Here is a 25,994-nt window from a genome sequence, read left to right as displayed (position 1 = left end):
TGACCACCCCCCACCCCTGTGTGAACACCATACACACATGTGCAGTGCATGAACCATATATACACATATACCCCACACATATACAAAGAAAAGAGAGGGGAGGAAGGAAGAACGAGAAAGAGAAGAAATAGGAATCCAATCAAGGCTTCTTCAACCTTTTCCATTTATGTCTCTGTTTCCCCGCAGAAATTTTTATATTTCCTCAGTAGGTATAAAAATGTAAAGATTATTAGTAACAAATCACACACTTATCTTAATCTATTCTTTAGTGTACATATAATCTTACCATTTATTAAAGAAGAAAGCAAAAATTCACCTTTGGGACTGGAAAGATGGCTCAGCAGTTAAGAGCACTGACTGCTCTTCCAGAGGTCCTGAGTTTAATTCCCAGCAACCACATGGTGGCTCACAACCATCTGTAATGGGATCAGATGTCCTCTTCTGGTGTGTCTGAAGAGAGCAACAGTGTACTCATATACATAAAATAAATATTTTTTTTTTCGAGACAGAGTTTCTCTATGTAGCGCTGGTTGTCCTGGAACAACTCACTCTGTAGACCAGGCTGGCCTTGAACTCAGAAATCCGCCTCCTTCTGCCTCCCAAGTTCTGGGATCAAAGGCGTGCGCCATCAAACCTAGTGAAAGAGTCTTACATAGCCCATGCTGGCCTCAATCTCACAATGTCACCAAGAATGACCTTGGATTTCTGATCCTCCTGTGTCCACTGCAGGGTTACAGGACAGTGGTTGATGAGATGCTGGGGGCTGAGCCCAGGGCTCTATGCATGGTGGGTAGGAAGCACTCCACTCACAGAGCCACAGTGAGTACACTGTAGCAGTCTTCAGACACACCAGAAGAGGGCGTTAGCCACATTACAGATGGTTGTGAGCCACCATGTGGTTGCTGGGAATTAAACTCAGGATCTTCGGAAGAGCAGTCAGTGCTCTTAACTGCTGAGCCATCTCTCCAGCCCCCACCTAATGATCTTTAAACAAAACTCAACTGAACATCAATTTTAAAAATCAAACATTCTAACCCAATCCAATCCAGACAGTTCCTAACTTGATACTAATTTGTTGAGGAATGATGGTAGGAAAATATTAAGCGTTTGTTTTCTACACATAAACCATTATGTTATTCTATAAGAGCAAAAAATCCATCCATATGGTGAACACACTGCAGTTACAACATGCAGTAGTCTTGAATCGAGTCTGCAGTGGTTGGGGCAGGATCATGGGCACTGTGTGTGGGAACAGCACACACCCTGAAAAGCACGCATGTCATGTGTTCAGTAGCAAAGCTGCAGCCAAGTCCCACCTGTTAACATGGGATCACAGGCAGAGATATTCCAATCCATCACACAGTTGACTTTGAATTAGGTTTTAGTTGTCCATTCAGAAACATTCCACCTTCACCACTGCCCAATGTTTCACAAGCCCATGCTCAGATACTGGGCTCCATGTGGGACTGCGGCCCATAGTCTTAAGCACCAGCCTCTACTCCCAGAGTCATCTACTAAAGTCTCTCCCTGTCCCCTTCTCCTCCTCCATGTCTACCTCCTCTGAAGCCTTTAAGAATTCTGTGTGGGTGTGTGCACACGAGGCCAGAGACCCTGGAGCCCTCTGGAGCTGGAGTGATAAACGGTTGGTTCTAAGCCACCTGAGAAGGGTGGGGAACTCAACTTGGGTTCTCCCTGAGCACAAGACATACTCTTAAGGCTCAGCCATCTCCCCGCCACACAGGAATCTTCTCTGTAGCACCTTCAGAAGCACATGGAGGTAAAAAAGAGAGGGAGCCGGGAAGGAGGCTATGGGGACACCATCCTCAGAAAACATGATGTATTTGGGGGTTGGAGAAGTGGCTCAGCCATTAAGAGCACAAGTTGCTCTTGCAGAGGAACCAGGTTCAATTCCCAGCACTTACACAAGAGTGCACAATCATCCGCAAATCTAGTGCCAGAGGCTCCGACCACTCCAGGCACCAGGCGTGCATATGGTGCATATGCACACACACACACACACACACACACACACACACACACACACACACACGTGCACGAACACACACACACACACACATACACACACACACACACACACACACGAAATAACAAGTCTAAAAACTTAAGAAATTACTAAGACTACAGAGAGCACAATGGTTTTTCTTTGAAAATTGTTTTTAACAAGCTTACACTTCACTTAATAACAAAATATCTGCAGGGTTTGAACTACTTGTTCCTTTTAGTGAGAAATTAATGTTTGTGATTAATACTGTTCTCATCATAATGTTTTAATGTTTCTGTTGTTTTGATTTCTTTTTTTTTTTCTAGATAGCCCTGGCCAGGCTGGAACTCACTATATAGACCAGGCTGGCAATGAACTCATAAAAAAATCTTCCTGCCTCCTGGGTGCTGGGATTAGAGGTGTGTGCCATTACACTTGCTGTCATTACATATAAGATACATTATAACTGTATCTTTTGGAAAAAAAAGCATAATTAGATAATTCAGAGAGAAAAAGCATTTACCATCTAGTAGACACATAGTCTGTGTACGGAGGTCTTGATCGGATTTCTCGAGCCAATCCAAAGTCGGCGATTTTCACAAGTTCTGGTCCCATGCAGAGGAGGTTCTCGGGTTTTAAGTCCCGGTGGAAGAAACCTGCAGGGAGAGTGAAGAGATCCAACCACACACTCCCTCTGCACTGCTCTCTGCAGCTCAAACACTCTCTTGACAACATCCGTAGGTGACCGTCACCCCTTCGCACCTCTCTCAGGGTTTCGTTCACCTCCTTATATAAAATCCTTCCAAAGCTAGTCTGCACACTTTTATACACACGGAAGCACTTTCAAATACACTTGTGGGCTGAGATAACTGCAAACCAAACTGTCCTGGGGCTGGGGGATCATCCCGATCAAGTCAGCAGAAGTAGCTTGAGACTAATACCATGTCAAAAGACAACAATTTTTATTGTATTAAGTTTATAATACAGAAAATAATTAAGAGACATAAAAAAGCCGGGCAGTGGTGGCGCACACCTTTAATCCCAGCACTTGGGAGGCAGAGGCAGGTGGGTTTCTGAGTTCAAGGCCAGCCTGGTCTACAAAGTGAGTTCCCTGACAGTCAGGGCTATACAGAGAAACCCTGTCTCGAAAAACCAAAACCAAAACCAAAACCAAAACCAAAACCAAAACCAAAGAGACATAAAAAAGATTAATGGGTCTTGTCTACTCAGCCTTGTGACTCTGGTAAGCATTGTGAAACTCACACTGTGAGGAACAATGAGGGCTCACTGAAGTCTCAGCTACAGTGGTGCTGCCAAGATGTGGCCAGGAGGTCTTTAATGGGGGAGTCTTCAAGGCACATGCAGAGATCCAGTTACTGGCAATATCCATGGCTCTGCAAACCTCAAGCCACCTCCTCCCTAAGGTACCACCCACACAGACATCACTCAGAATGCTTCTAAACCTCACTGGCACTCAGATGGGAAAGACAACTTAGGTGATTCTGCCCACAGTGTTAGTTCTGTTTATCATCTCTAATATTATATCCTGAGCCACCCTTAAAGCTACATCCTTAATTGGATCCTGACTGGATGTCACTTTCGTCTCTGCATCAGCTTGTCCAAAACTACCTCACAAATAATCTGTCCTCCTCAAACAATATCGCCAAGTACTCAGTAGTTCTGTTGGATCTGGTTTGGTTGGTTGGCTTTTAAAAAGATTTATTTTATGTATATGAGTGCTCTGTCTTTATGCACACCAGAAGAGGGCATCACATTACAGATGGTTGTGAACCACCATGTGGTTGCTGGGAATTGAACTCAGGATATCTGGAAGAACAGTCAAGTGCTCTTAACTACTGAGCCATCTCTCCAGCCTGAATCTGTTCTTTTGATAGTGATGGGACAGTCCCACATTTCCCTCAGAATGCCTCCTCCTGGCCTTTCTCCCTTTCACTCTGCCCTCCCAGCAGCTCTTATTGCCTAAGGCTGGACCATTCCCTTCCACGAGCATCTCTGGATTCTCACACCCTCTAGTAATTTAAACAATGTTACACACACACACACACACACACACACACACACACACACACACACAGCCTCTGTTTAATAAATCTGATCTCTTTCATTCTACTTAAAGAGATGAATGTACTTTTGTGGTAAAGAACCTGACTAGCATGCATGCTGCCCTAGGGTCAATCAACCACACTGCAAAACATGACTCCCAACACCCATCCCATCTGCTCCACTCAGCTGAAGTTCTTTACTCCCATTAAGTTCACTGTATGGATCCCCATTGATAATGTACCCTGTTCCTTTTCATCTGTATCGATCCCAATCTTGACCATTCTCCAAGGCTGAGTTGCATTTTGTCTAAGGAACCATCACACACGGTGCCATTCCTTATTCTTCCCCTCTGCCAAGAAATGATTCAGAAGCTTTGCCAAGAGCGGGCTGGGCTCTGGGGATTCTGATCAACCCACATGGCTATGGTTCTTGGTCTTTGCCTTCACAGGAAGAGCAGGCCCTTCGTGTGGAGACTTCTATCATGTACACATATGGTCAGTGTTTTCACTGTGCAGATGGAAGCACTTTAACAGTTAAGGCCTTTTACATTTCTGAATGTCTTGCATGCAAAAAAGAGCCAGGGAGTCTCATAGCATGTGATTGCTGATTGAACTGAGGGAACTACATGGGCGTGTAGGAAGGAAGGACCTTCACACTGATGAATCTACATGGACGAAGAGAGTAGGCCAGAGCTGTGGGGAGGATGGAAGGGAGGACGTCCTAAAGACAGAAACTGAGAACTGCTTGACAGGTGCACAGGCTCAGAAGCAGGGTGGTGACAGTTGGATATGCATATCACAGCAGGTGATGATGCGGTTCGATGAGGTTCATGGCTGGGTATGCACACCACAACAGGCACTCCTGTAATACCTCAGAAAGCAAGAGCCAAGGCTACTTTTGTCTGTGCTCTAGCAGAAAGTGACTGTGATGTGAAAAGGCACTACATGGCGATGCATGATGGGAAGTAGCAATGTTTTAAGAGAAGGACACTCCTCTGTGTTCACCATCCTGGAGACACCTGGGCTTAGCAGCTGGTCAGATTCTAAACGCAGAGTTGTATAGCATAATGATGGGACTGCAGACCCAGTGGGTGGCTTAGCTGGACCAAGTGGATACATCAGAGCCTAGAACCTCATGCCTACATGAGGATGAAGGCACAGAAATGATCACAGACATTCACGGGAGACACACGTAAGAGGAGGAAGTACTTCCTTCAGAACACAGGGCCGCCTGCTTTGCACAGCCCAAGGAACTGAGATCAGTCAGGTGTGGTGTGGGTGAGACAAAACATAGTCACAGTAAAGTTGGCCTCTTTACAGCATGTGTATATTTGTAGCTACGAGTCCATGCATGTGTACGCATGCACTAGGAAAACATATTATAGTTCAGTGCTTCATCTTTATTCTGCCACTGTCCTGACAGAGACCTAGTGGCCTCCCATAGACAGATTTCTTCAAGAATCCTAACCAGGTTTGTAGTTAACCAAATATAAATAATTATAAGAACCAAACTTGAGGCTGTCAGAGTAAGAAACTCAAGAGTGACTCAGTATTAGTCAAGAATGGCCTTTCCTATAAAAGAAAAAAATCTGATATGGACAAATCCAGATGGTTATTATGAGCCCAATAAAAATATATTATCTACCCACCAGATGAGTGATGCCTGTTTTAAATCTTGGTATAACTGAGTCACCGTGTTTGGGACCTTCGCTCTTGTGAACACCTGCCAATTCCCAGAAGGCCTGACTATATTATGTTCCCATCTTGGAAACAAATGACGAATTATGCAAGTATTAGAGCTGTCTTTTGTCAAAGTACCGAGGATGGTTTCCAGGACTCTCCAGTGAAAAGAAGAAACAGCAGGCATTGTTTGCTTACCAACAGATGGGGAAACTGAGTTATGGGCAGGGGCAACAAGTCACTCACAATCCCACCAAGAACACCCTGTCAGAGGCTGAGAGTGCCAAGCACGACTTGACTCTCCCTCTTGGCTCAGACACCTACACCTTGATTTGTGCTTTGACTCTCAAGTCCACATCAATGCTGATTCTCCTGGTAAGCATCCCCTCCCTCCTCGAATTGGGGTAATTATTATTTAGAAACTTATATGGCATTTCTCTTATAGTGACTCATCTGTCTTTGAACAGCCCCCCCAACACCCCCCCCCAACTCCCTCTGGCACCATCTATTACGCCCACATCAACAACTCTCATCTTCTGCAGCTCAGTCCATCCTACCACACTGGCTGGTACTCATGCAAGCATCGCTTGTGAGTCCACTGTGAGCCACGCTCTTCTAAGTCCCGAGCACCCCTCCCCCAACAGTCAGGCTGTACTCTCTCGCTCTTGATCCTAGTCCCACAGAGAGCATCCATGTTCATCAAAGGGGGAATGAAGAGTCAGGCTTCTCACTTATTCCTCTAATTCGCTTCTTTTTTTCATACTTCATCTGTTTTAGTGAAACATGACTATTTAAAAAGACAACTCAGCTTAGGATGTGAATGTGTAGACTAGCAAGGATGCCTGTGGCCATTTAACCCTTTAGTGCCTGAGGAGTTTCCTCATTAGTAAAATAGAGACTAGCATCTACTTCACAGGTTTGCTTTGTGGGATAAAACACATTCTATCTATAAAGCTTTTAAAGGGCAATGCCGGCACATCAGTGCCTTTCGAGAGCTGGTCATTTTGAGGATAACTACTAGACAGTTCTCTCTGGCAACCTCCCACAAACTGCCAACGTGGGCTTGCATAGATGGTGTCCTTTTTTCAGATAAGAATCAAGGCTTGTGAGGCCAGTGACAAGTGTCAGCTGTGGGGAGCTGGCAGTGAGCTCTGCCTGGGTCTGTGCTCTGCTGACGTGTACAGTGTGGCCCATAACAATGACCCCCTTCTTCCTTCTGGCTCCTGACCTGACAATGGAAATCCTTCTAGCTGTGCCATTTAGGGATCACACAACAGCAGAGCACTGTCACAGCAAAAACCCCCCAGTTCTAAATGGCTTCCAGAACACAGAAACAGAGCCCTAATTTGAGTTCAGGGCATTGCCTGACTGCTGAATAACACAAGGGCTTCCCTTTTCATTCTGATAGAAGATTTTTATAAATAACTTCAAGGAAGAAAGGAAAATACAGCCTCAAGGAAGGCTTTCCCAGGTCCATATTCTGTTACTGGTGACTAATTAAATAAGGAGAGATGACATAAGTGTATTTAAACATTATGAATTTATGTGGCACATCTTCCTGCTGTAAAAGTAATTTCAGATAATTCTCAGTTTCTTTCCCTTCCTTCCTCCCCAATTTCCTTCCTTCCCTGAATCTAAAACTACAGTGTTTATATCAAGAAAAGAAAGTAGGCCATGGGAAGGGCAGCACAGGCACACAAAGGGTCACCTCAAGGTCACACATTTAAGGCAGTGGTGAGGCTCAAAGATACAGCATCATCTCCAGGGCAAAACACTGCCCCAAATCATTTCCATTACCTGATGTGGATATATAGCCCCCCTCCCTCCAGCTGTATAGGTAGGTCAGCAGGAAGCATACGATTTGGATTATATTCCTGCAAGGGACATGTGCTTTGACATTGTTCAGTCAGTACCGAGCAGAGCCATGTGTTTATTCCCCATGGGGGGGGGGGGCGTGTAATATAGTCAGTGACAGGAGACATGGCCATAGCAACCACCCGCTGTGCTGTTCTTCCCTCTCAGAGGACAGTACTCCCCAGGGCGAGCTGCACCTTCTCACTGTGAGAACGAGCTACGGGGGAAGGGCTGAAACTAGACAGTGCCATGAAGTTACTCTTTTATCAGATAGCTTCACTACCACAGGAAAGGTTGACTATTAGGCGCATGTGCACTTAACCGAAGTCAAGTCACCACCACACCAACCCTGTAAGTTAAAAAAACAAAATCAAAACATCACATTTATTTATTAGTTGTGTGTGTGTGTGTGTGCAAGTGTTACCGAGGCATGTGTGTGGAGGGCAGAGGACAACTGGCAGGAACTGTTCATTCTTGCAACTGAGAATGAACTCAGTCTCACAGGTTCAGTAATAAGTACTCCTACCCACAAACCACCTCTCTTTTCTTGTTCCCTATACTCCATTTCTTAAAAGGTTGTTTATCATCATCATCATCATCATCATCAACAACAACAACAACAACAACAGCAGCAAGAAGGGGCTAGGACTTGAGCTTCCTCTGCATTACTGCAGTGCGCTCTCTGCAGAGCTGTGAGCCTCTCAAAGCTCTGGTCTCCTCTTCTTTGAGAGGCATGGCTACTTTCTGTTCTCCCTATCTGTGACGTTGGCAAGGAATGAAAAGAGTAACAGATGGAGTTGACTCCAACCAGAACCACGCATATCGCTGTTGGGAAAAATGTCAACAACGTCCACCTCTGGTGATGGCCAGGATGGTGAGGTTTTGAAAGCACAGGCCTGACCCTCCACTGCTGAACCTTCCTTCACATTGCACACATTCCCAGTGCCTAAGGCTTGAGAGGGAATGGCAGTGCAGAATTCCCAGGGGCTGCTGAGGAGTGCTAAACTGTTAGCTGAAGATATTTGTGCCTGCATACATACCCATGCCCCTGTTTACGTGTGAGGGACAAGAGGGCCTATACAAGTGATAAGCATGTGGGCATGTGTACATATAGAGATAGCTACATGTGGATGGACATGTATGGAAGTGTGTAGGTGGTCTGTGTCTATGAGTACATAAGTGCGTCATTAGGTAGAGTCTCAGGAGAAAGGCTGCGAGTTCTTCCTAGCAATAGATATCTGAGTCTCATGCAAAGGAGTGAAAAGGAACTCTCTGTCTCAGCTTCTGGGGTTAAAGAACAACTTACCCTAACACCTTGTGACTGCTTCCTACTTGACAATAAGCTGGTAGAGAAAGAACTCCTTTGGTTCCCTTTTCTCCTTTGAGCTCATGTGCCCTCTCCTAGGTGTCCCTAAAATCCTGTGTTTGACTATTACACATCACCCACTGTGAACTCCTGTGAATAAAGGCTAAGGAGCCGGTCAGTGCTCCGAAGTCAGTGGGATGGAAGCTCACCTGTACTGCAGTGGTTCGCCCAGCTGGATGAACAAGTCAGCTCAGCCCTGTGTATCACTCACTGATTACAGTCTGTGCTGGATGACCACGAGGGATAGCCTGTCCCTGTGCTTCATCTACTCTGTAACTGAGAAGAGTTACTTAGAAGTAAAGAGCTGGTCCTGGCCCTGGATATACTGTGTCACCTTGTACAACACAACATTTTTCTACCCACTGAAAATTTACAACAAATCTGGTAACTGCCAAAAGGTTTCAACCCAGACTCCTCAATGAGAAATGAATCCTTTTTTTTTTTAGTGAAATGTTTACAGTGACAACATACAGAGACTGATACAAAATCAGCCACTGTCTGCATACTAAATGACCTCGAATGACCTTCTCAGAGGACTCTGGCTTTCCCTCACAAATGTCCGGGTTTGGCTACATAGTCATGGGAAAGTTACCAATCTGAGTCTCCTCTGCAGTGGCTGAAACCAGCAACCTTCCAGAGAGCTGATGAAGATGCCTGCTCATGGTCACTGCTGTGCAACCTTTACAAACTCAGGTAAGAGGAAAAACACAAGGGGAGGGTTTCCTGAAGGGCACATAGCTAAGCTTCCCTTTGGACATGCTAAAGCTCTCAGCGGACTACCCACGCCATCCCTGAGGCGAGTCACAGCAGAATTGCCTTCTCTGATCAGGTGATGGGACTGGCCTACCTAATAAAGGATATCACAGAAAAGCAGCCTACACAGCCCGATGCTGTGTTTACTATAAGATCATGTGACACACTGCCCCCTCCAAGGGGCCCATGAGAAAGTGTCTTCCTGGTCATGGTATCCAGATAGTTTTATGCCCGGTAAGATGGCTCAGCAGGTGAAAATCTTGCTTCTAAACCTGATGACCTGAGTTCAAATCCCACGGAAGGATGGAAGGAAGAGGACTCATTGCACAACCCCTGAAAGTCGTCCTCTGACTAATGCAGCCAAACTGTGACATACACAGACACAGACACATACATACATACATACACACGCTAGATAAATAAATGTAAAATGAACAAATTAACTTAAAAATAATAGTTCTTCTTTTGATAACTAGTATAGTTTTTGTTTGTTTGTTTTTGTTTTTTTGAGACAGGGTTTTTCTCTCTCTGTGTAACCACTCTACCCTGGCTGTCCTGGAACTCATTCTGTACACCAGGCTGGCCTCGAATTTACAGATATCCACCTGCCTTCCAAGTGCTGGGATTAAAGTTGTGCACTACTATGCTCATCTAACTAATCTATTTTTATGTCAAGGAAACTCGATCATGTTTAATATTTTCCTTTGTACCACAAGCTCAGAACCAAATTTATTGCCTGTTTCTTCTACTGAAATAAAATTTACTGGCATGTTGGACATGTCCTCCAAATATTAGGCTATTGGAAATGCTGTTTACCCCTTATCCCCAACACACACAACCAGAGTGTAAGACCCTGTTGCTGAAGACACCATTTATTTATGCCATCAAATATGGAAAAAAAATCAAGCTGGCTGGTGCCCAACTAGAAGCTTTATCCCTACAAACTCTGCAACCTACAACAGTGACCTGCCTTCAAAATATACTGGTGTCGTAGTGGCACACACGTTATGAGAGTAACCAACCACTTAGAAAAAACAAAAACCTGGATTTAAGGCCCACTCCATGACATGGAATCCATACTTGACACCAGTAGTGAGGTCAAGAGACTAGGACACGTGGCCCTAGGGAAGAAGCTGCTAACCCAGCAACAAAACAACTTGTTAGAGCATATTGCTACATTTTCATACGTCAGTGCCCAGCTCACCCCTCATCAGAAATGCTTCTTGCAATAGATAACACAGAGACCCACAACTGAACCCTGTGCAGACAATGAGAGACCTTGGAACATTCAGCCTGAGTGGGATGTCTTTATCAAAGCCCTCCCTTCAAGCAAGGCTCAGGGATCTATGCAGTAGAGGAGGCAGAAAGACTGTAAGAGCCAGAGCGGGATGGTTGACTCTAAGGAAACAGCATTCTGCAGATACAACCAGGCTGATGTATACCTTATCAACTCACAGAGACTGTGATAGCACACACAAGACCTGCACCTCCCTCCTCCCTCACCTCTTCTCCTTCTCCTTCTTTTTCTTCTTCAGACAAGGTCTTACTATGTAGCCCTGGCTGGCCTTGAACTTGTTATGTAGACCAGGCTGGCCTCAAACTCATGGAGATCTGCCTGTCTCTGCCTCTGTAGTGTTGATTGAAGGATTGTGCTAGCACTCCTGGCTAGGTCCCTTAGGGAAGGAGGGAGGGACGGAGGGGAGTGACTCTTACTCCCAGCTGCTCCCTACCATGTTTGCCTTTGTCTCTTTATCAGTTTGCCAAATTTTAATTTATTTTGTTTCTCCATTTGTATAGTTTAACTACTCTGACCCTCTTTGAAACAAATTGGAATACAAATGATGTAGAAAAATGAGCAGCAGAGTTCAGAAATGCTAGCATGGATTAGACACAGCACACAGAGACCTCAGAATTCCGATCGGATGTTTCTTGTTGATAGATCAGTAAGTGGTGGGAAATAAATCTTAGATCCATCTATGATTAATAAATGTGACACAAAAACTGAAGAACACACACACACACACAAAAATCTAGGAATCAAAGTACAAAGGTAACATATTCTGAAGGCCACTGTCAACCTGTCAACTCTATGGTCTCTTCTGGAAGTGCATCACAGAGCACATTGTTACTTCCTCTGTCACTTACCTAGTGACATTTCACTGCTGTTCAGAAGCACAATACTGTAAAACACCTACCGTGTTTGTGAATGAATGCCAGTCCTTGCAATATCTGGTACATTATATTCCTTATAGCAGACTCTGGAAACAACTTATTTCTGTATGGATCAGAAGAAAATGAAGTTAAAAACCCAAGTTTCTGTATTAAAGAGACTCTCCTGTGTTTGTGTCATTCTGGTCATATAGTACGAAATTAAGAAAATTTTACTAGATCCTTTGATAATAAATACCAGAGAAAAAGAATCACTTGATGGTGAAGCTAAGTAATAAACAGCAAGTATATCCAGTTCTGTTACAAGGAAGAGTAAACTTTTTATAATAATAATAATAACTAAGAAACCTTTAACACTGTATCTAAAACTAACCTGAGCACGGTAGCCTATCTGCAACCTCAGGACTCAGAAGGTTCGTATAAAGAGCTGGTTCTCAGCCTTCCTAATGCTGACACCCTTAATACAGTTCCTCATGCTGTGACCCCCAACCACAAACTTATTTCATTGCTACCTCATAACTATAATTTTACTACTGTATGAATAAAAATGTAGCTATCTGGCATGCAGGATATGATATATGACCCTATAAGAGGGGTCATGACCTACAGGTTAAGAACTGCTGACATGGAAGGATCTTGGGTTCCAGGCCTGTCTCAACTACGCAGCAAGTCTGGGGCCAGCCTAGCAATGAGATCTCTTCTCAAAAACTACAAAATGAATGGAAGCAAGCAGGCTGCTTCTTGGGAGTTATCCGAGCATTCCCAGGCACAGGAATGTGGCTGGGTCCTTCACCTAGCTGGCAAATTTAATCATTAGAGTCCAGAGGCATGGCTGTTAAAGGACTACAGAAAGAACTGGAAAACCAAAATAAACAAAACAAAAGGCATGTCTACTTTGCAATTTTAATGCATAAAAATGTTGTGAGGCTGGAGAGATGGCTCAAAGGTTAAGAACACATACTACTCTTGGTAGAGGACCCTTGAGAATTCAGTTCCCAGCACCCACGTGGGGGTGGCTCATCATGACTCCAGCAATGGCGCAGAGCTAGTCACTGGAACACCAGCAATGGCACAAAGCTGGTGCCTCTGACCTTCGTGAGCACCTGTACACACACATAGTCCCTACATGTACACTTTAAAATAATAAAAAAAAATCTCAAAGACACTTTGTTAAAAGGAATAAGGTTATGACTAAACCATACCTTTCTTTAATGAGCTGGTAAAGGTTTTCCTTCATGTACTCGAAGATAAAGTAAAGATGGTCGTTTTCCCTGATAACCTCTTTTAACTTTACGATATTGGCATGATTAAGCTTCTTTAAAGACTGAAAGATGGTGAGAGACAAAACAAAGTTAGAAAAATAAATCTGTGTAAGAGGGAAAGAAACCCTAAGCACACACAGAGAACAGTGTCTAGTCTCCAAGTGAGAAGGTGCCATGGGTTACATTTTATTGGTGATGTAATAAACAGTATTTTTCTGAGGTCACTTAACTTTATCTAGAAAGATGACTTTGATCAATTCACGAGAAGGCTGGAAGGTGAACATCGGAAGGTGAGCTGGTATTTCTGGCTGTACCCAGCCCAGAGCAATAGGTCAGGACTATTTTTGTGGCAATAGGCCCAGGTTATTTTAGGCTTACACCCTCACAAGCATGGAATTCGGGTTGTGCAAGTGTCAAGAGGAGAACCAATAAAGCAAGCCATGGTTTTAAATCTTCTAGCTCTAGAGAGTATAGCTGGTTAAGGCTGAGATCACCAGGCAGTAGCCTACAGACATGTTCAACAGGAAATCGCCCAAAGGACTGAGGCTCATAGTGTGACTGAGGTGCACACAGCCTGACTGGGGCACACAGCCTGACTGGGGCACACAGCCTGACTGGGGCACACAGCCTGACTGGGGCGCACAGCCTGACTGGGGCGCACAGCCTGATTCTAGACCTTCATTAGACTTGTGTGTCTAAGACAAAATGGTCCTTCCTACAATGTAAGTTTTAACTACTAGAGAGGAATGAAGACACATTATTGATGAAATTCTAAAGGAAAGGTCTAAGAGCAACGAAGGTGAGAAAGTCAGGCAGTCGCTGAGGAACATGGCCACGGTTCAGAAGATGATACAGGAGTTTCTAATTACTTAGCCTGCATACATAGTTTTTAAAGTTCATTTGAATGTAGCCCTGCATGTATGACTTGCATATACACCATCTGTCAACAGTGAACAAAACTGCTGACCTACTATTAGTGAGCAGCAACTGTGTTCAAGTACAATATCCAAAGATACTCAGTTCTGGGGGTCCTATCTGGATGACCAGAGTTTGAACCCATTGCCTTAAAAAGTCTTTTCCCACCTCGGGCAATGAAATCAATACTGATAAATCATAGAAGCTTCCCTGCCTTTGAATGAAAAAGAACACACATTTTGCTAGGTGGTGATGGCACACACCTTTAATTCCAGCACTTGGGAGGCAGAAGCAGGTGGGTCTCGGAATTCGAGGCCAGCCTAGGCTACAGAGTGAGTTCCAGGACAGCCAGGGCCACAGAGAAAAACTCTGTCTCAAAAAACCTTTAGAAACAACAGCAGCAGCAGCAACAACAACAACAACAACCCCCCCCCAAAATCCCCAAACCCCCAAAAACCCCAATAAACCAAACAAAATGTGTGCAGAAGGAAGTGTTAAAGTGAACACCTCAGTCCAGAAGGACCCAAATGATCAGAACTTGGAACAATGGAGCTTGGGCCAGTGAGGAAACATGGCCAGCAGAGAAGGCCCAAGGAAGAACCTTCTGGAACCTTAACCCCAAAGGACGAATTCTTGCCAAGTCATGCTGCTGGCTTGGGTTCTCAGCTGGCTTGGCTACAGTCTTCTAGGATGACCCAACAAGCTTGATTATTTCTTTTGTTTGGACTGGATTCCTGCTTTCCCATGAGGAAATACACAGGCTGCTGTTCACTGGCTGCGCTGACTGCAGCCATCTTTCCTACCCGTTTGCTTGAAACGCGTCACAGGTATCACTCGATGAGCAGCTTCACAGCCAATTCATTTAGAAAAAAGGGAAGTGGGACTTAGAGCTTTTCTAGAAGGAGGGCAGAGGTTCGGCTCTGAGGCATGGTCTGTCTGAAGCATGAATTACAGGCCATGTCTAAGAGCAGCTTTGAAGCTCCCATTTCATCCCGTTTCAGTGAGGTTACTGAGCAAGTTAAATTTTGTGTGGTCACATTACCCAGATCTATTTCCAGAAAACAAGCGTCTTGTGTGGTTATAGAAACGTTTCTGAAGGAGTGGAGACAAGCTTTTTTTGTGAGAGCAGCTAAGCATCAGTAGCAAACAAGCCAGCAGTTCTCACAGGGGTGCACTCCATGGGTACATCGATAGTATCCATTTTGACCCTCTCACCGCCCTCCAGGGACTGGTCGATGCTTTCCTCACTATTAAAACTGAAATGTACTATACCCTAAGGATAAACATGGCGGAAGACAGTGTCTGCTTCTCAGAGGCCAACAGCCCAACTGGGAGCATAGAATATGAATTTAAAATGCATGTAATGTGGCTAGGCTTGGTGGTATGCATTGCCTGCCTTTAATCCCAGCACTTGGTTGACAGATGCAGATGGATCTCTGTAAGACTAATATAAGTATTTGCAATCACTTTCACAACAGAAAACACATTTATGTATGTATGTATGTATGTATGTATGTATGTATGTGTGTGTGTATGTGTGTATGTGTGTGTGTATGTATGTGTGTATGTGTATGTTGGGCCTGTTTGTATGTATGTACACCACATGCTTGCAAGTGCCTAAGAAAGCCAGAGAGGGTGTTGCGTCTGACAGAACTGGTGGCAGTTCTGAGCCATCTACGTGTGTGTTAGGAAGGGAACCAAACTGGGTCCTCTACAAAAACAGTGAGTACTCCTAACTTCTGAGCAACCTGTCTAGTCCTGAATGCCTTAAACCTTAATCAAGCTTAATGTTACAGATTACCAGCAAACAAATACCATTCTTCAAATTGGGAGACTTGTAATAAAATTATATCCAATTATATTTTTCTCTTCCTCCTCCTCCTCCTGTTCTTCTTCCTCCTCCCTCTTCCTCCTCCTTTTTGAGACATGGTCTCTATCAATCGTGGATGTCCTGCAATGTGCTATGTAGACCAGGCTTTCCTCCAACTCACAAAGATCCACCTGCCTCTGCCTTTTGAGTACTGAGATTAAAAGTGGGTAGCATCATGCTCAACTCCTTCCTCCCTCCCTCCCTCCCTCCCTCCCTCCCTCCCTCCCTCCCTCCCTCCCTCCCTCCCTCCCTCCCTCCCTCCTTTCTTTCTTTCTTTCTTTCTTTCTTTCTTTCTTTCTTTCTTTCTTTCTTTCTTTCTTTCTTTCTTTCTCTTTTTGAGATAGGATCTCATTATGTAGGCTTGGCTGGCCTGGTGCTCGATACATAGACCAGGCTGGCCTGAACTCAGAGATCCACCTGTCTCAGCTTCCCAAGTGCTGGGATGACAGTCATGCACCAGCACACCTGACAACACTTCTTACTCATTACATATATACACGGACAATAGCTTCAACAATACCTTCAGGCTTATGGAGTCTAAAAGAGTTATTGCTTTGCCCTTTATAGATGAAGTTTACAGGCCCCTGCTCTAGACCTGAAACCCTAATTCCATGTACTAAGTGGGCTGATTTCATATCCTTCTGGGCTTCTCAAACAGGGTTGAGAGGACTAACAATGGATGAAGCACTTCTCCAATGCACAGGAAAGTAATTACATATGGAAAACCCAAGCAGTCAGTCTACCAGGGGAGGCATAAGAGATGACTGAGGCAGGATGGAAAGAAGAGAGGAAGAAGAGAAAAGGAAAAAAAAGGGAACAAAAGTGAAGATCAGCTCTGCTCTGAGAACTTGCTGAGGAGGCTCGAGGTCTGGGCGGGGCTTGTCATCAGTGCTGGACTCTGGGAATGGGGGTGGGGCAGGCAAAAACAGGAGGTTCTTTTTATCAGGCGTTGTGGAGCCTGACAATCACAGCAAGTGAGAAGCTATAGGACTTAAGAGGATTTCTAGTTCAAGGGCAACCTATGAGATATAGGCAGACCTTATCAGAAAAAAAAAAACAAAAACAAAAACCAAAAACCCAAAAAATGAATATGGAAGGAAGGAAGAAAGAAAAAACAAAGGGAGAAAAAAACTAACCAACCAATCAAACAAACAACCAAACAAAACAGTGAACACACACTGTGCAATGCTGACCAAGCTCAGTGTTGGTCAAAGAGTTCCATCACACCCAACAGAGTACTCATTCATGCAAAAAAGTGCAAGAGGCACTGCTATCATAGCTAGGAAAAACTAGCTACAGGCAGTGTCCTTCGCATCAGTAATTAGGAATGACACCAGTGGGGGCCATGCTACAAATCACCAGTCACTGAGCTATGCTGGTGGGAGAACGCCATTAACGACAAAAGCACTCTAGTAACGAGATATTCACTAAGTAACGCTGCGCTCTCCTGCTGTCAGACACCAACTGTATAGTGTCTTTCCTCTGCTTTCACAGCATTGGTGAGAAAAGACAAATGGGGTGACCACGTCAACTGCAAATCTAGCCACACAAACAGCTATTCTAGTCAGCCAAACAGAATCATTCTGGTAAATTAATAAATACCTTAACCTCCCGAAGGTTCATGCATTCTTCCCAGGAGTAAAACTTTCTTTTCATTCTGAAAGAGAAGAAAAGGAAATGGCATGCTTATTTATAGGCTTCAGCCTATGAAATATTCACACCATTTCTTAAAAATGTCTTTATTCAGGCTTGGGGAGATGGCTTGGTATTGCATGCTCTTGCAGAGAACCCTCACTCAGCGGTATGGCTACCCACATAGCCAGCACCCACATCAGGCAGCTTAAATTGCCTGAAACTCCATCTCCAGGGGATTCAAATGTTCTTTTCTGGCCTCAATGGGTACATACACACAAATAAAAATAATTATTAATTTTTTATCCTGAACCTAACCAACGTTGGTTTCAATTTTTATAAAATATTATACTATTTAAAAAACAAAACAAAACAAAACAAAACCTCATTTTAAACCCTGGTTCAGTCAGTCAAGTGTGAATCACTAAACTTCCCAGCAGCAGTGGGAAACTGGGGGCCTGCGTGGTTTTTGTCAACTTGACACAAACAAGACAGACCTGGGAAGAAGGACTGTCAACTGAGACCATGTCCCCACCAGACTGGCCTGCAGTAAGTCTGTGGGACACTGTCTTGGTTAGTGATTGAGGCTGAGCTCACTGTACACAGTGACATCCCTGAGCTTAGCAATCGGCAAGGTGCAAGCCAGTAAGCAGCACTCCTCCATGGGCTCTGCATCAGCTCCTGCCTCCAGGTTCCTGCCCTGACTTCCCTCAGTGATGGAGCGCAACCTGAGAGTTGGAAAAAGAAATAAAGCCTCTCTTCACCAAGTTGCTTTTGGCCATGGTGTTTATCACAGCAACAAAAACCCTAACCAGGAGCCTGGTGCAGTGTGAAGAGCCAGGACTACCACCTGACTACCACTAACTAACTACCGTCTGACTACCACTAACTACCGTCTGACTACCACTAACTAACTTGGCCTGAAGAAAGCGGCCTCAAGTTTATTCTTTGTAGGCCAGAGATGGCCAATAGAACTTGGAGATTTTTGGTGATGGTGTGGTAGTCACGAATTTGATGATACAGGATGAGGTAGACAGTAGTCCTTAGACTTGGGACAGGCAGTAGGTTATAAAAAGAAAAGAAGGAGGAAAAAGAGAAAGAGATAGAAATGATGAAGGTAGAAGAGAGGGTCCCTTGGAGAGTTGGGGGTTGATATGACCAGGATACATAATTCATATGTATGAAATTTTTAAAGAGTTAATTTAAAAATATTTTTTTAAAAAACTCTGTGGTTACTGTGCACTTGAAACTTAGCTAGTATACCATAGGAGCTATATTTATTTTAATTGCAATGCAGATGCCAGATACTGTATCTCACTACTCTCAGTAATAGAAGGAGGTACCTCTCCCCAGTGCTCTAGGGTATTGGGATGCTTGGTCTCAAGTAGATGGCTGTTTGGGAAAACTTAGGAAGTGTGGCCTTGTTAGAAGGAGGCAGGGAGGGGCTTCAAGGTTTCAAAAGACTCACCCCATCTGGAGTGAGTGGCTCTATTTTTTGTTTGGGGTTATAGACATAAGCTCTCAGCTGCTGGTCTACTCCTCTGTGCCTGCTACCTCAGCCCCACCACCATGAAAGTGAAGAGCTAGCTCAATGTAGCTAGGCATATGCAGTAGGACCTATCACAAGATCAGGGTGGAAAGGAATTAGGTAAATTCAAGATACGGAAAGGCTGAAGACTGCAACCAAGAGGAAAGAAGGCGGAGATAAGAGAGAGACAGAGCTGGAGAAACAGGACAAAGCTGCAGCAGCCTGAAGGTCTCAGGACTGATGCTTGTTGCTAAGAGGATGACACTGAATGAAAGCTGTGCACACTAGGCCCTCCCAGGCTGTGGTGCAGGAAGTTCATTTAGAAGGTGACTCCAGGAATCCAGGGCAGAGAGCAGTAAAACCAGGGGAAAGGTGAAAGATCAAGTACAAGACACAGGACTGAGCTGAGACCAAGACCAGAGACCAGAGCTCAGCCCTGCTGGGAGCACTGAGTCTCAGCTAGGGTTACTATTGCTGTGATGAAACACCATGACCAAAAGCAAGTTGGACTTATGTGACTTACATTTCTACATCCATAGTCATTCACTGAAGGAAGTTAGGACAGGAACTCAAACAGGGTGTGAACAGGCAGGCAGGAGCTGATGCAGAGACCATGGAAGTCTGATACTGGCTTACTCAGCCTGCTCTCTTGTAGAATCCAGAACCACCAGCTCAGGGATGGTGCCATCCACAGTGGGCTTCCCTCATGAAACATTCATTAAGAAAATGCCTTGTAGGCCTGCCTACAATCTGATCTTATAGACGGTCTTAATTGAGGTTCCCTCTTCTCAGATGACTTTAGCGTGTGTCAGGTTGACATAAAACTATCCAGCACTGGTGGTTTTAATCGACTGTCTTTTCAGCTTGGTATGAACAGTGAAATGACTAGAAGCCAAGAGCCTTATAGAGAATCTGCTAGTCAGATGGCAAATGGTAATAGGTTGAAAGTGAGGTTCTAGTGGGAATGAAGTAGGTAGACCAGATGGATATTTAGTACAATTGACAGGACTGGATGAATGAAAGTGAGGCATCTGGAGTTGGGGAAAACGGAGTGAGAAGGAGTGCTGCAGACCTATAACCCAGTTCTTGGGAAGCAAGGAAGAGGGTTGTGGATTCAAAGCCAGCCTAGACTACATAGCAAGACTGTCTCAAATAAACAAAACAGAACAAAGATAAGAAAGAGAAACACATCTGGAATAAAATGCAATGGCATACTGGATATAGGTTCAGTTCAAGGAATGGTTTTTAAATGGTTCCAGGACTTAGTGGAGATGGTAATAAGGCAGAGGGCACAGGTGGCCCGGCAGACAGACTCTAACATGGTTGCCAAAGACTATCATCTTCTATTTATAATCACGTATACCCTTTGTCCTTCAATAACTTGCTTCTAGCTAGTAATGGCACATTATTCTGAGAGAAAGTCACTTCAGTGATTGGTTTATAAGAGTGAAAAGATGGAAGATAGACTTCCTTCTTTAAAAAAAAAAAGGTTATGCCAGGTGGTGGTGGCGCATGCCTTTAATCCCAGCACTCAGGAGACAGGCAGGTGGATCTCTGAGTTCAAGCCCAGCCTCGTTTACAGAATGACTTTCAGGACAGCCAGGGCTACACAGAGAAACCCTGTCTTTAAAACAAAGAACAAACAACCAATTTGTTTATTTAGTGTACATACGGATGACAGTGTTCTGCTATGTGTGTGCAGGTGGCCACAGGAGCCAGAAGAGGTTGTAACCCCTTGGAACTGGAGTTACAGGTTGTTGTGAGCTGGGACTGAACTCCGGTCCTCTGTGAGAGTGGTGGGCATGCTTAACCTCTGAGCATCTCTCAGTTCCTTATTGCTTTCCCACTGCCTACATCTCAATGAAGCAAGTCTCCACACTGTGAATGGCTCTTTGGAGCAGTCCACCTGGCGAAGGGCGGAGAGGCCACCTCTGGGCAGTAATCAGCAGAGAATGAAGACCCTAAGACCAACAATGCGAAGGACCTAAATGCCACCAAAGGCACATGAGTGAGCTTGGAAGTAGACCCTTTCCCTGTCCAGCTGTCAATAAATCTATAGTTTTGAGCAGCACTTGGACTGCGGCCTCGGAAGAGCCCCTGGACCAGATAACTCAGCAAAGTTGTGCTGGCCCACAGAAACGGAGATATAATGTATGTATGTTGTTCTACTCCACAAGCCTGGAGTTAATTGCTATATAGCCACAGGTAAGTAATGCGATAGGTCTGAATCATGGCTACAAGAACTAAGTATAAGTACATGACAGCAGATACAAGACGGCAAATATCAGATAGGCACACATTTCCTCTCCTGGCAAATGAAGTTTATTAACTTCACCCCTCCCTCATCAGAAGTCTTATGGCTTCTTTATAACGTTAGAATCATTGCCTGATTCTTCTTCATGCCTCCCATTCACTCCCCTCTAGAAACGTTTCAAAGACAGGGAATGGACAGGACGGAGTTGGAATCACCTTGATAGGCAGAGCGGACTGTGAATTTTCAAGAAGTCAAGCATACACTTACTTTTTAATGGCAATCAGTTCTCCAGACTCAATGCTTCTCCCCAGCAGGACAGAGCCGTAGGTCCCATCCCCAAGCTGCTTGATCGTTGTGTATCTATTCATGGTGCGTGCGCCTGCTCTGTCGGGACACTCATCTCAGGGCCGAGGCGGTTCAGTCCTGCAATGGTAGCAGGCCTCCCCAGACTGTAACCAGATTTTTCGATGGCAGCACCAGCACAAGGTATTCAACAGAACGTGATTATCTCCCAAATACATATTTTCAAAGCTCAGTCTTCTGCCTGTGGGGAAGCACGGAAGGTTAGGACAAGTGCTAGTGAACACAGTGAATGTGTGCTTTTGTGCAGTCTAAAGCGAGGCTCACTGAACTGTAGCCACCAGACTGCCATTTACTCATTTAAGTAAAGTTTTATTGGGATAAAGCATATTTAGACTTGCTGGCTATCTCCACCCACAATCGCAGCACTGAGTATTTCTGAGTACTGGATAGCCTAGAGTGTTTATGCTCTGGAGTCACAGAAAAAGCTGTCAACTCCTGGCCTAGATATTCTCTTTCAAATACAAATAAGTGTCTTTATAAAGCTAGAGATGGCATGCTTGGAAAACAATACAATGAGTGACCTCCAATTCAGGGCTTGATTGGAAAACCTGCCTAGCTTCGGTGAAGGAGGACTACTGAACTAAGAGCACCCATGCTAAGTGTGTTCTCTGCACAGCAGCTACAGTCAGCATGCAAATATACAAGAGCCGGAGGAGGCCATATCACACTGCAGAAAGAAAGCTGACACGCACATCACGGACTATGTGTAGCTGAGTATCATCAGCTCGATTTTTTTTTTCTTTTAGCTGATCAGACAAGGAATGAATCATCCAAGGCCTGCATATATGATATGTAGCAACTACCCATTGCTGTAGGTTTTTTTTTTTTTAAATAAGTCCTTGACATTGTAAAAATTTATATAATTGAGACTCACTCAGTCTGCCTATAATAAAGAAGTTTTGTAACCCAGGTTACCTGTCAGGTTAGTGGCAACTAAGGAGCTACGACAACTAAATTGAACATGGGATCCAAGACAGGGGCCTCAGAAAGGGACTGCAGTGGAGACTTGATGAAAGCAACCACAGTCTGTGGTTTAGTTGTAACATTGTTACACGCACAGTAATTCTCGGTCTTGACCAGGACCCTATGGTTACTAAGATGGAGCTGCTAGGTGCAGTTTCTAGTGCTCCACTGTTGCTTGTAGACCATCTGTGTCTAAGCTCCAACCTGAAAGGCAACAGTAAAAAATAAGCCTAGACTACATTCTTGTAAAAGCTGTGTATGACTTGAGCATCTGTGAGAACTACAGCCGCAATCCTGACTTCCCTCCTCTATCACACAACTGAAGGAGTGGGTAGGGTCAAGCGCAGCCTCTTCATGCTCAGCTCATTCCCTCCCCCTGGAGGAGCGTTTGGTTTCTCATTGACCTTCAGGATCAGATTCCCTATAGTTTCTTTGTGCTATTCTTTACAGTGATGTATTCTACTGCTGACGATAAATATTCATAAAGCACATAAATATTAATACATATTTGTAAACATAGGCCCTTCTTTCAAAGGAGGGCTTAGCCATGCTAGGAATGAGTGAGGGAGGTGGTATTTCAAGTAGGCACAGGGTACCAGGTGTCTGGAGGGAACAAGGGTGGGGTTAGTTGGCTTGGCTTCCAGTTGGGTCAATTCCAACTGTGCTTCAGGAGGCAGTAAGAAAGGTCTTTAAAGAAACTGAGTCATGAGGGAAGGCTGAGCATCTCGTAGGACAAAAAGGAAAGCTAGCAACACAGGAGCAGCAATGAAAGCACGGGGTGTGGTTTGGGATTGAGGAGTGGGTGACCTAGAGCATAACTGCAGTTTTGTTCTGGAGGGCCTCAGATACCGTTGTGTATGTGTGTGCAGTGTGTGTGTGCAGCGTGTGCAGTGTGGTGAGTGTATGTGTGTAGATGTGTATGTTTGTGTGTGCCTGTGTGTGGTGTGTGCATGTGAGCACAGGTGTACTGACCTGTGCATGCATATGTGAAGACCACAGGTCAACTATAGCTCTCTACCTTCTTTGAGACAGGGTCTCTCACTAAGCCCGGAGCCCAGTGTTTTGGCTAGATAGACTGACTATGCAGTGAGCCCCGGGGATCAGTTTGTCTCTACACCTCTCCTTCCCTAGCACTGGGATTCAGTTTTATGCATACCCAGGCTTTTCATATGGATCTAAACTCAAGTCTTCATGCTTGCACAGCAAACACTTCACTACACTGAGCCCATATCTCCTCAGCTGCCAGATCCCATGTTTCTAAGTATAGGCATTGACTGGATTCTATGCTGAAGAAAGAAAGAAAGAAAGAAAGAAAGAAAGAAAGAAAGAAAGAAAGAAAGAAAGAAAGAAAGGAAGAAAGAAAGAAAGGAAGAAAGGAAGAAAGAAAGAAAGAAAGAAAGAAAGAAAGGAAGAAAGAAAGGAAGGAAGAAAGGAAGAAAGAAAGAAAGAAAATGCTATATAAAAAGACATTATCCAGTCAATGGATGAGAGATAAACGAAAGTAAATTAGATAAATATTGTACCTGTCTTAAATTTATTGAAGTTGATGCCTGTGTTGTGGCTCAGTAATAGAAAATACACCCAGAAAGATCTAGTGATAAAGGACAAGGACAATATGATTTAAGCTGCGTGTGGGGTTATGTCCTGATAATGCCACTATAAGTTGAAGATATTGTGAGTTGAAAATGAATTTGGTATTCCATGCCACCCTTCAGCTTAGCCCACCTTCCCCATGCTCAAAACACAGCTGGCTCACTTTATCAAGGATTAAATAGCATCTATACACACAGGTGTGCATTTTTTGTAGCCATGATGGATGTAAACACAAAACACAGTATAATGCCAGCATTGCCCTCTGTAGAGATCAGTTGTTTGCCCCCTGATGGAATGGTGGGCCTGAGGAGCTGTGGCTTGCTGTCACTACTCAATATCAAGAGAGTATGGTACCATACATACACCCCAAGGCTGGGAAAAGATCAAACTAAGAATTCAAAGCATAGTTCCTATGGAAACTTTGGGGCCCAGTGTAAAGCTGAAACACTGTAATTGAGCCATTGTAAAGTTGAGCACCATCAGGATTCTGTGTGTGTGTGTGTGTGTGTGTGTGTGTGTGCATGCATGTGCAGGTCTGAGGCAAATAGGATAAAATGTTAATGGGGAAAATCAGGGCGAGGGGTGTGCTGTGCTCTGAACTGTGTCGCTCACCCCACTCCCATTCCTAACTACAAGTTCTAACTCCCAAGGTGATTGTATTTGGAAACCAAGCCTAGAAAGAGGTGATCTGGTTAAAAATGAGATTCACAGGGTAGGGCCCTGATATGACAAGTTTGGTGTCTTGTCTCCTTTTGCCCTGCCCCTGCCATGGGAAGGCCCTCTGCAAGCAATCTCCAGACTAGGAAGAGGGCTCTCACCTGCAGAATCCGATTCCATTAGAACCTCGGCCTTAAGGCTTCCTAATCCCCTTAAGGCTTCCTAGCCCACCTTCCCAGAGCCAGTAGAAATAAACACCCCTTGCTGCAGGTGGTCACCCTTCCCTTCCGCAGCTTGTTGCGCTGGTCAGAGCAAGCGGAGGTACAGACGGGGTACTCCTCCTGCAGCCTGTCGGCAAATCTGGCATTAGTACAGCTTCAAAGTTTCAAAGTTTCTACTCAAGATAGGAGGAGGAGGAGGAGGGGATCTTTTTAAAAGGCACACAGATCACACTGAACAATTTACCTTCATTTAAAAAATACAAAGGCACATTTACTTAATGGGACCTTCCCAGAACTCTGCCACTCAATAGGGTTCTTCCATGCATGGCCATCCTATTGTGGGCTGTTTGCATCCACGGCCTGCTTAGGAAGAGCATCTGACCACTGCCCCAAGCAGAGACTGCAGCACTGCTGGATCCTTACCACACCCACCCGCATCTGCAGCGAGTTTACAGTGTGCAACGCCCCACGGCAGGTGCACTTTTCATTTGTAGCGTCTGAAGACTGCCAAGCCACCGTTGTATGTCATCTTCCAGAAACCAACAAACCAAACAACCACACCAAACAACTGATTTGTCAAGAATCACCTAATGAACTGTATCAGCTGTTTCTAAATTTTATTATTATTTTGTGTTGTTGTGTGTGTTATGTACATGAGAGGGCATGGCGTGGGGGAGGGGCAGGTGTGTCATGGCACGAGTGTGGAGGTCAGAGGACAAGTTTGTGGAGTTCTTTTCTTCCACCTTTACGTGGGTTCTAGGGGTCAAAGTCAGGTCACCAGGCTTGTGCCGCACGAGCCTTTAGCTGTTGAGCCATCCTACCAACCCCATAAATATACATTTGTTTGTC

At 44.6% G+C, this 25,994-nt stretch overlaps 1 protein-coding gene across 5 annotated transcripts in view; it reads right to left on the bottom strand.

Moving 5' to 3' along the window:
* Cilk1 (ciliogenesis associated kinase 1) overlaps nucleotides 1-25,994 on the bottom strand; it is a 63,035-nt gene that overhangs the window by 18,928 nt on the left and 18,113 nt on the right. For 3 of the 5 annotated variants that reach the window (NM_001163780.1, NM_019987.2, XM_006511304.2), the window contains exons 2-6: nucleotides 21,616-21,892; nucleotides 17,537-17,591; nucleotides 13,090-13,211; nucleotides 11,914-11,993; nucleotides 2,526-2,658 (exon numbers count right to left, since the gene is read on the bottom strand). In NM_001163780.1, the coding sequence (NP_001157252.1) occupies nucleotides 2,526-2,658; nucleotides 11,914-11,993; nucleotides 13,090-13,211; nucleotides 17,537-17,591; nucleotides 21,616-21,716 (491 nt within the window). In that variant the 5' untranslated portion in view covers nucleotides 21,717-21,892. The remainder of the gene's footprint in view (nucleotides 1-2,525; nucleotides 2,659-11,913; nucleotides 11,994-13,089; nucleotides 13,212-17,536; nucleotides 17,592-21,615; nucleotides 21,893-25,994) is intronic. The other 2 variants (XM_030244466.1, XM_030244465.1) reach the window with 1 other exon arrangement.

The sequence above is a fragment of the Mus musculus genome, chromosome 9 (genome assembly GCF_000001635.26).
Source record: "Mus musculus strain C57BL/6J chromosome 9, GRCm38.p6 C57BL/6J".
NCBI classification, from domain to species: domain Eukaryota; kingdom Metazoa; phylum Chordata; class Mammalia; order Rodentia; family Muridae; genus Mus; species Mus musculus.
Note: the sequence above shows the minus strand (reverse complement) of the source record. Positions and strands in the feature narration are given on the sequence as shown.